This window comes from Lathyrus oleraceus, chromosome 4, assembly GCF_024323335.1.
Source record: "Lathyrus oleraceus cultivar Zhongwan6 chromosome 4, CAAS_Psat_ZW6_1.0, whole genome shotgun sequence".
Classification (NCBI taxonomy): Eukaryota; Viridiplantae; Streptophyta; class Magnoliopsida; order Fabales; family Fabaceae; genus Lathyrus; species Lathyrus oleraceus.
This window is the reverse complement of record NC_066582.1, coordinates 423,063,415-423,074,735: the sequence shown is the minus strand read 5'-3', so window position 1 is coordinate 423,074,735 and position 11,321 is coordinate 423,063,415. Positions and strand designations below refer to the sequence as shown.

Below are 11,321 nucleotides of genomic sequence, written 5' to 3'. Positions count from 1 at the left end.
TGGGTGATTCCGCCATATCAAGAGCAACACTATCAGCAGCAAAAATTGCCTTGTTAGCATAATAGGTATGTCCGGCAGAAGAAAAGACAAAGGTCACCCCTTATTTAGACAAGTGCAAAAACACCAAGAAATATCTCTCAAGACTGGTGGATTGACAAGGAAGCTCGTCATTAGGATCATTAGGCTTTTGATTTCCATTTGTAAATTTTTTGTTGCTAAGTTTCATTTGTTGTAAATTTGTACTTTTTTATCATGGGAGGATTAGCAGAGACGAGGCACTCGAGATGATGGTAAATTGTTTGAGAGTTGACCCAGAGGATTCCATTAGGGAGTTTGAAAAAACCATAGGGGCTCATGCTAGGTTTGAATTCCTAAAAAAGGTATGTACATGTGAGATCCTTAGAGATGAGGAGGCTAGAGGCGATGACGAGCAGGCGGGGCTCCATAGAGTGTATGCTATGAGAGCATACTTGCTATATTTGGTTGTCACTGCTAATCTTGTGAACAAGAGTTCCACTTATACAGATGTCGTTTACCTACAGTACTTCAAGGACTTCGAGCGGATCCATTAGTACAAATGGGGGGATGCTTGTTTGGTCTACTTGTACTCGAAGTTATCAGAGGGTTGTAAGTGGAAGACGAAGTAGGTCGCATATAGCATCACACTACTGACGGTAATAGTCATTGGTCTTTTAATTTTTATGTGTCATTTTCATTGCATTTTTGTAACGCCCTTACTGATGACTCGTGTGTTCCAATATTTTTCAGGCTTGGATATATCGCGTGCTTCTGCATTTTCCCCGCTTAGAGGGACTAGACAATAGAGTTGTTTAGAGTGTATCTTGATCATTTGGTTGTCGAGGATATGCAATTCAACAATCATGTCGATCACCGTGAAACACGGCCATTTGACGACATAGTGTTATACTCTGGATGGATGGATGGCTTATGGCTCACATCTCACATTTTGTTATCTGCCTGGGCGCGTCATACGGCAGTTAGGCTACACTCAGACTATTCTGAGACACCCTGTTGTCTCTGCTCCTCCTGGTATGACACGTAGAAAGATGGATGTCTTGTTTGATGATTATCTTAGTCATCTGATAGCGGAGAAGGAACGAAGTACCATAGTTGAGAGCGACTAGAGCTACGTCAACGCTACATCAGGTGGTTCTTCAGGGTGTCACATTTATATATGGTGCGGGATGCTCTATGAGATCCATCAAGATCAGCTCATCAGGAGATACTAGAGGAAGAGCGGGCACAGTTAGATCATGCTCATGATGTTTTGCCTAGATGTCGTCACATAATGGAGATTGTGCAAGCAGGCATTGACAGAGGTATCTTCCCTTATGGGTATGAGGAGATGCATGGCCTATATGTTATTATGACGGAGACACAAGAGACACTGATGTACCTGAGACAACGTCGGAGAACGGGGATAGTGGACGCCGAGAAGCACGAGGAGCGAGAGGAGTTGTAGTCTGGCATATGCAGTAGTATATAGTAGTTGTACTTTGGATTCATTATGGATTGTATTTTATTTTCACTTCATTCTACTTTATCGTGTATTTCAACTTTACTTTTATATGTCATTTTTGGACCATCTGGATTATATATGTCATTTTTGCATTTCAATTGTATGGTTTGAATCTCATCACTTAACAGAGTTCTTAACATTTATAAATCATCACTTACACCTGCGCAATCATAAAACAAACATAATTTATACTGTTCTAAGAGGATATAGAGATGCACATTCATAAATCTTAAACGGAGATACATCTTCGTAAATCCTAAACCAACATGCCTTTCAAACTGAGATTCATGGGAGGAGGAGTTAGACAAGGTGCGTCCGAAAATGTATCTCTAAAATCTGTATGGCATTTTCGATTTTTCATGAGGGATAAGAAATTCCCAAATATGTATTCACTCACAAACAAGTTAATACTAATAAGGGTCAACCCAAGACCAACATGTAAAAGCGAGAACTTTAAGATTCTAGAAAATTCAAATTTTAATTTTATTCAAATATTTAAGAAAAATATATATGTTTAGCATCACAAAGACGTTTATCTTTTTTAATGATTTTCTTTAAATGTGTAACGACTTGTCGACAAACTTCTGCAGAGTATAGCCTCATTAGTTTCTCTCAAGCTGATGCAGACAAGGAACCCCCAATATTTTAATACACATTTCACCATCTATTATTGTTTCTAAAGCTAGAAATAAACCATTCATAATTTTTATAACACTGTTTATTAAAACACGGTATTAGCTCATTTTTATTGTGCTAACAAAATACACATTTCCCCTTTCATTCATAATTTTGATCAGTTAGTGTATTCTTTTTTAATAACTAAATCTTAAACTCTAATCACTTTAATCATTTTTGGCAAAATCACACTAAAAATCTTCTAAATTTAAGTTTGACATTTATTTTAAACTGATTCTTCAAAATTCTTTCAAACATTGAGCCTTCATAAAATTTTGTTTGAATAATATGTTTGTGTAGAGAAGAGAGTAAAGGGAAATAATAGCAAACACTCTTACTTTAAAATAAAAGATCAAGACCAAAAGTTCTTTACATTGAGATGCCATTAAAAACGCTCACATTAAATACACATATATCAACAAAAGACGAGGTTAATTAATATCAAAATGTGTAGCAAAAGAAACTTTACAAGACAAAGCGTTCATTACCTCACCTAGAAATCTATGTTCAAAACAACTTGTTAATCAACTGCTACGAACATAAGGTTCAAAAAGTTTAACACATGGATTTGGATCATACTGCATAATATCTGCAGCACGTTCAAACTCTTCTCTGAGAACTTTGATGCTGCGTTTATCAACCACTCGACCCAGATCATGAGATATTTCAAAAGGATCCTCTATACATATCAAATGCCGATCATTACCAACCCTTCTTGTCCAATCCTTATCTCGCTTGCTACACCAAAAGAAAACATATTCGATCAAATCAAATCAGATGTTAGTTTTAGTAATACAGTGTTAGTGATGGTTTAGGATCTCGGGGTCTCTTTTGAATTGACTTGACTTGTTTGAACTTATTTACCTGCCGCTAATTAGCTTTTAATATGTTTCTTTCCATTAGATAAACATAATAGCTTATGAAAATAGTTCGACTTTATTTTAACTTGCTTTAGGAATATTTATACATACATAAGCACATAATACTCCTACCCTTTTTGGTTTCAAATATAAACAAAATTTCATTGTGACAGAAAACTATAGATGCTGAAGTCTCTTACCTGATTGTGCTTCCTGTGCGGACAGATATAACAGAATTTGCATAATCATGACAATATGCCCAATAAAAGAAAAAACCCCACACAAGATGAGCAATGGATTCCTTGTTATGTCGTCCAAAATGACCTAGTTTTTCAACTTTGTCAAAGAATGCACAATCCACATTGTCAACGGTAACTGAGTATGTCGCATCCATCCCCTGTACAGAAAATCATATTTAACCAACATATTCATGTATTACACTACAAACTACAAAGTTAGGTATATCATGTACAACAAACACAACAGTTTATGTCTATAGATAAATCCAACTCGGAAAAAAAGAAATTGAAAACTACAATATAAACCTGTAAACATGGAAGGATAGCAGGTCGTCGCTGTTGTAAGAAATGAATGCACATCAACACATACCTGAAATTCGAAATTGCACAAGTTAGTTTTACAGCATAATATTTTATACCACATTCATCAGCATTTCAATAACTCAATCAATTCGGAAAGAAAAATATACTTTTGACACAAATAGCACCAGAAGAGAACTTACGCATAGCTAGATAAGGTCCCATGGTAAGTTTCATTGACTCCTCTTGATTTTGCCCAGTGTTTAATGATAAAAGCCAGCTGCCGTAGCCTAGTATCAATATTTGCATAATCCCGGAGAAGCTTAGTATTTACAACAGCAAGGAGGTTGTTGATGCATATATCACAAGAGATTCCTGTAACTGGATCCATGAGCTTTACTATAGGAACTCTTGCTCGTGTCAATGCCTGTACACAATTTCAAATTTAATTAATTCAATGAATATTTCAATTACAAACAGTCAGCTTCCACCATGAAAAATCAAAAGTATTAGACCTTCATTTCAGATTCCCAATGTATCAATCATCTTCCATTTCTTGTTTATTGCTTCCATTTATTTTCGGGGTTTCAAACGACTCATAACAATGTTCTACTATTTAAATTTGCTTCCTCTCCCAATATTTTTATTTTTACATTCTAGATTGCATATAAGAAAACTAATTATTGAAGGCCATCTTTTCATTTTTCCTTCTTTTTGACTTGATCTTTCTCCGTTTCCTTTTTTCATATTCGAGTCATTTTTTATTTGTTAATGCACTTTTGGCATTCAAACATTTAGACAAAAGCAAAGGAACATATCACACCAGGTGTCTTTTTGTTAGGATTGCGCACAAACCTTGTTTAAGAACAATGGTTAATGACTAAAGTTAGCAGGCAATAAACATTCCTCAAGCATAAATGAACAATAAACAATTAGAAAACAGTGCAATCAGCAGATAGAGGATACACAATCTTCAAGCATTTTCATAAAGATAATAATCCACTGTATATAATAGATGATCACAGCAACAACTATTGGGATTTCAGTTTTAATTATTCAATTTTCAAGGCAGAAAACAGGAAAAATATATAACCAACTACAGGAACAGAATTGGAAGAGGAAAAACAAAAAGAGGTAGAGACTCGAAATAAAGGAGACGTGCAATAACAGAAAGGTTATGTAAAAAACCAGACATTAGCATTAAACAGTGGGGAAAATAGTTTCTGTGCTACTACAGCAAGGTAACCCCTACATATACAAATCACACACTAAAAACTATTGAATACTGCAAAAACAAACACGGCATTATGTGCTACGTCTTTGTCAAAATAAACTATTATAATATTATATTCCCTTCAAAAAGACACCTTTACATTTTCTCTCTATTTATATCCATACCTCCTATTCTTCCAAATCTTATTTCCCACTTTTTTCTATATCATGATTTTCAGCAACTAACTTTCTTCTTCTAGGCAAAACATAAAGATATCAACTAAATTTCTATTCAAACCCGCACACCATGTCAAGTTATCAACTTTTCATTACTTCACATAGTAAACTAGTAGATTTTAAAATTGGAAAATTGTATTCTAGAAGTAGGAACATAGTTAAAGGAAGATTGCAAACAAAGTAAAATAGTTAATATTATTAATGCTTCACATGGGAAGTATTCAGTGAACAATGGATCAATGAATAACAAAAGACGGTGAGTAAAATCTAGATTTCACTTGGGACCAAATAGGGGAACTCAAGATCGCAAGTCATTCTTGAAGATCCTACCAAATTTATAAAAACCTGTATATAGGTGCATATAAGTTCGTAAACACGCATATAAAATAACATACATAGAAAAATAGAAGAAAAAAGAGATCTAAATCACAGTATCACAGAACAAACCCCGCATTAAAATTAAACTTTAAAATCATATGGAAGTCATAAACAATTCATAAGTAGAAAATTAACTTTTGCTAGTACAACTTTACTCCAGATGGGAAAATACAAAATACCAAGTTTCTGACAAGTGTCTCAGCAGCAGGACTAGTACCATTAACAAAGCAGCTGAGCATGGGCTTGCATCACAACTAACACCAGTTTCTTAGCCTTTTGGAAACATCTATGGTGCAGCAAACAGAAACAGGGGACAACCGTTAAAAAACAACACCAAAGAAAAGGAAACAGAAAATAATACAGAAGCAGAGGAACCAGGCACCAGCAAATTGATTTGCAGCAGAGAACTCAAACTAGAGAAGAAACTCAAATCAGAGGAAAAGAGGAAGAATCTGAATTAGCAAAACCATAGTAGAGAAACCCTAAAATCAACTTGAAGGACTGGAACCAACAAATTACCACCAGAAGGGACGGGAGACGCCAGTTCACATAAAATGTTGAGCTGATGTTTCGAGGAAAGGAGAAATGCCCAAAATGAATTTGGACACATTGCATAGTTGATTTAGGGTTTGGAAGAAACCGGGTCACAAATATGGTTTTTGGGTGAAGCGAAATTCAGATATTTGTTAACACAGAGGGATCACACTATCCCATCCATAGTCACATAATTCACAATTCGCTTTGGTACGCTGTCCGTATTTGGATATGTGGTTCGCAACTCTCAAAGAATTAGGTACATGAGGGGTGTACAGAGTCAGTACGCTTTTTAGGTGGTACGTATTTGGATACGCATTTCACAACTCTCAAAGACTTGGGTACACGAGGGATATACAGAGTCAGTACGTTATTTAGGTTTGTGGTACGTTCAAATATAATAAACGGTATGCTATTATTAAAAACTTGTTTAATTAGAAATTAAAAAAATATTAGTACCATCAATAAAACTTCATAGTCCCACATCGACTATGTAATAAAGCTACTCCTTTCAATTTCCTTTGTACTGCAAGTTGGTTGAGAGAAAAAATTGATAGTCCCACGTCGACTATTTCATTAACATTGCTTTAAAAAATCAGTAATAAATAGCTAGTGTATACTCGCTTCTCCTATATTAGTTAAGCAAATCTTTAATTTGGATTGGTATGGTCAAATAGTGTTCACTTATATTAATGTGATTGTGACCTCTCCATAATTAAAAAAATAGTTCAAAGATTTTTTTTATTTCTTGCTTATTGGACAATTATTGTCTCATTTAAACTCAATTTATATTTGGACTTTGGTTTGCAAGTACTTCATTTTACGCGAATTCTATGTGAATTTGTGCGAACCAAATTGCAAAAGTTCCGCGAAACGGTACGCGCGAACCAATTCGCAGTTCATTATGCGACTATCCCATCAATTCTCCTATCTTAATCAACAATCCCACACAATCACACCAAATTGAGTTTCAGCGCATGATCGGGATTGCTAGTAATAACAAATATCATAAAACTACAATTTCGTACAAGTAGGATTCTGATTTTAACTAAATGCCTACCAAATAGAGATCATTTTTCCAGCATCATATAAGACACAAGTCACCATGAAAGAGCAGGTTACATATGCAGCTCATGCTTTGGAGAAGTACACGTTTAACATTTATTTATATACGAAAGTATGTAAACAAAAAATATACCAGAGCAATTTAAGGGGCATATCAATAATCTTACCTGAACATTCTGCAGGTTATCTGATTGCAAAATATCAGCCAATTTCATTATGATCTTAGATTTGTCCATATCAACTTCCTGAATAGCAAGGCAAACATCAATGTCGCTTTTAGAAACCCCAAATGAATTAGCACATGATCCATAGAGATAAAGCCGAGCCATTGGCCACTCCTTGCTAACTAACTTTTCTAGTAACCCCAACAATTGCTTCTGCTTCAATTTTTCTTCTTCTGGAGGTATCAGAGATTCATATATCGCAAGGAAAGGAACACTAAGACTATCAATGTCCCTACGGCACATCATTTGTCTTTTAAATGTTCTTGCCCGCTGACTTAGCAACTGCTTTCCTCTCGAGTCTGAAGCTCTAGCATCCTGATAATAAATGATGTAAGTAACCCTCATTCATAGAAATTCCATTTCATTTAAATTATACTAAGAAGATAGATAAAAAAAATACCATATGAACCACATAATTTGATAATTGACATCTAGTTATAAAATTCAGTCAACAACCTAGACTTCTTCACATCCAGTTCTCCAAAGAAATTCAAAACAAAAAACATAACCATAGTATCGACATTCACAATATCAACAAATATCATGTACTCCAATCCAAATATTTTAGATGAAGTTGAAATTCAGTACAAAATCTAGTTCTCGAGAATGATCGATTTAACAAATATCAACAAATATTTAAGTTTTAACCTTCTCCTTAGGGCCATGGCGTTTCTTAGAGTTACTCTTGTCATCAACCTCATCCTTAAACAGCAAGGAATCCGCTAATTGTTCTCCAACAGCACCAATATCCTCATAATCAGAATGAAGATTACTCCCAGAGGGTGGACCAGGGTGATCAATCTGATCAGGAAGCCTCAATTCATGACCCACATTGCCTTTATTATTGCTCTTTTCACCAAACCCTACTCTCACTCTTTCCAGCTTACTTGAGAAATCCTCATTCCTACCACCCAATTCACCAAACTCTATTCTCAAACTTTCCAGCTTACTTTTGAAATCCTCATTCCTACCACCCAATTCACCAAACCCTAATCCCTTCCCATTGTTCACAAACCCAGGTGGAGCCCTAGTTTGTTCAATAGATTGCGCATTTGACCTAAAATCCCCAATAACCCCTCTTTCATGACTATTATGCCTATCAAATCCGTTAAAGCTTCCATTAGAGGAAACTTCAGGCGTAGTAGTATAAGAAACCGTGGGTAAAGATCCAAACTGTAACTTCACTTCTGGTTGCTGTTGCTGAACGAAAGAATTAACACGGTTATCGTTGTTGCTCTCAATTGGAAACCCTAATCTTCTTAGACCGTCGGCGAGTGAAACACCGTTGGTGAAGTGAAGTGGAGTAGTATTGTTGGAATAACTGGTTTCGGGTACCAGAGGAAGTGAAAACGGGTTATGGAGCAACCCGAATGTATTTTGCGGGTAAGGAGGAGAAGGTGTGTGGGACCATGGTGGAAGATTCTGATGATGGGGTTGATGATGTGGATGATGATGGTTGAGATAATCGTGACCGTTGGTTTGATACGGAGATGTGGAGAAGGGGATTGTGGGACCCATCATGGCGACGGCGGGATCCATGGTGGGAGATTGTTGAGGTATGGTGATTGGAGATTGGGACGGGTGAGTCTGAGTCTGAGTTTGAGGGCGGGGTTTTTGAAGAAGAGAGAGAAGGAAATCGCCGCCGTTGGGTTGCGGTGGCGGGAAGTTACCACCACCGCCGTTCATGGCGGCGGGGATGAGTGTTGGGGTTTGTGTGAGAGAGAGTGAAAAAAATTAAAATCTCGGATTTGAAAATTGTGAGAAAGACTTGGCACAGAAGAAAGTGAAATTAAAATTTATAAAGAAAATTTCAACGAGTATATTTTTGGTTTTTGGTATCATCCTTATCTTATTTGAATTTTAATTAACGTTTAACGAAAAATCAAACATTTATTATAAAAAAAAAATAGTACTATGCTTCAAGAATATTCCAAAGGTCATTAAATTTCCCTTTTTTATCAAGTACTAGTATAGACAATCGTTCAAATGGAATTAGAAATTGTTGATGATCTCATGTTATCCTTTTTAAAAGTTTTAGAAATGTCATATTTTAAGAAAAATGTTTTATTTTATTGTTGTCTTTTGAGTATTTGTTAAATAAAAATAGTGATGTAATTAATTAAATAAAAGTTGAAGTTAATAAGTATAATCAAATTAATGTCCAGACATATAGTAACGGTGCAAAATTTTATTATGCATGAATTTAAACGTTAAATAAATATTAGTTGAGATATTTTTAGAATAACTCACAAAGTGGTATTACAATTGTTTTAATTGGATATATATATATATATATATATATATATATATATATATATATATATATATATATATATATATATATATATATATATATATATATATATATATATATATATATATATATATATATATATATATAGTTTTACACAATTAATACATAGATATTAATCTTAAATATTATTAATTAAAAGTATTTAAATTTTGGATTTAATTAATATATATCGTCAATGAAAGGAGTTTTTAGATTGTCAATAAATTACAATTGTTACATAGATCATTTTAACTTGGCTATATGTAGTCACATGGATGATTATTCTACAAAGTTCACATAGTATCTAAATAGGTGCAACATCATTCATATTCAAATTAATTTATTGAGGCTTAGTTGTGTGATTCATATCCACTCGTGCATCAAGGATGGGTTCTTCAAAGGCCTTCGAAAGGAAATTCCTTCAAAATAAAATTTAAATAATGTGTCTACTTAAGAAGTATTAAGTTCAATGAATTGGATATCTTACTTAAATAACTTATTTGGTGGTAGAGCATGTTTGTTCGACATGGGTAGTGATTTTGCACCATCTCTTCGATTAAAATGTAGGTCTCCTCAAAGTTCTTGTTTTCGATGGCAATCGTAATCATCTAAATGGTATAAATAAGACTATTATAGAACGTGTGAACTATTAATTACTTCTCAAATTTATGACAATGACACATCTTAAATATCAGATTGATTCTAAGATTCGTATAGTAGTTCAACTTCCTTTAAAGTAAATGTTGTTATTTGATTTTTCATTTGTGCATTTTTACACATGGAAAAGCATAAGGCTATAAATGCTTGAGACAATTGTTCGAAAGTGGTGATAGAATCTACATTGATATAATTTAGTCAAGCTCTAACTTTATCTCTTAATGAAAAAAAGAAGAGGGATAGTCTTATTGCATCATTATACATTAATAACATCATCTATTTTTAAAGTGTCACAATATTCTAGAAAAATGGACAAATATAAGTTAGGATCATTAGTTATTGAATGTGAAAATTGATTATGTCATGTTATGGCACATTTGGTAGAGTTATGTAATGATATAGATTTTTAAAATTAATACACACAATAAAAATAACTTACTATATGCGAGTATGCTAATTGATAATTATATCATCGTAAAATTCGTCATAGTCGCAAGTGTGTGTCTATGTTATATGGGAAAAGTGTATGGCATCTTCCTTATATATATATATATATATATATATATATATATATATATATATATATATATATATATATATATATATATATATATATATATATGATCTCACATGCTCTGTTTTCATAAAACCAATTGATTGATCATTAAGTCTCGGGTTTCCTTGTGACTAATTAAGGGAACCAAACCCCTTATTTTTTTGTTCGAGACCAGCCACTTACGACTATTAATACACCCTGAATGTTTTGTCTGTATTAAAGTGAATTAGTTAGAAGTAAGATATGTAGGGTATGAGGTGGCATGTTCGACTTGGCACATTAAGTTGATCCAGCTCTGTCGTGTCTCATGGGATGGCTTAAAACCGGGGAATGACTTAAGGCACCTTAAATATTGCTTCCACACTCTAGTAAAAAAACCAAAACTACCACTAGAATCCGAAATACATTTACAGATGTGTAAGACCCTAATTTTGACCCTAAGATCCCTCATGTTATCTCATCATATGCATTGTGTCATACGGTGAACTGACTTTGATGTGTTTTTTGCTTTGGAAAGCAAATATCGCGGATAGCAAGAGTCGCCACCGACT

At 34.2% G+C, this 11,321-nt stretch overlaps 1 protein-coding gene across 1 annotated transcript; it reads right to left on the bottom strand.

Annotated features, from left to right (window-relative positions):
* Positions 1-2,628: 2,628 nt before the first annotated feature.
* LOC127075820 (UTP:RNA uridylyltransferase 1) lies at positions 2,629-9,058 on the bottom strand. Its single transcript, XM_051017306.1, has 6 exons — positions 7,913-9,058; positions 7,208-7,579; positions 3,818-4,041; positions 3,621-3,684; positions 3,276-3,472; positions 2,629-2,953 (listed from the first exon to the last, which is right to left on the bottom strand). Exons 1-6 carry the CDS (start codon positions 8,948-8,950, stop codon positions 2,740-2,742), a joined length of 2,109 nt encoding a protein of 702 aa, XP_050873263.1. The 5' UTR covers positions 8,951-9,058; the 3' UTR covers positions 2,629-2,739.
* Positions 9,059-11,321: the final 2,263 nt, after the last annotated feature.

What these genes read in the sequence shown, in the direction of transcription:
- LOC127075820 (XM_051017306.1), bottom strand. Translation starts at nt 8,950, where the DNA reads ATGAACGGCGGTGGTGGTAACTTCCCGCCACCGCAACCCAACGGCGGC. An exon ending in ATAACCTGCAGAATGTTCAG is followed by an intron (nt 4,042 to 7,207) that starts GTAAGATTATTG and finishes AATTGTGTACAG; the next exon opens with GCATTGACACGAGCAAGAGT. An exon ending in CTATCCTTCCATGTTTACAG is followed by an intron (nt 3,473 to 3,620) that starts GTTTATATTGTA and finishes TTTTCTGTACAG; the next exon opens with GGGATGGATGCGACATACTC.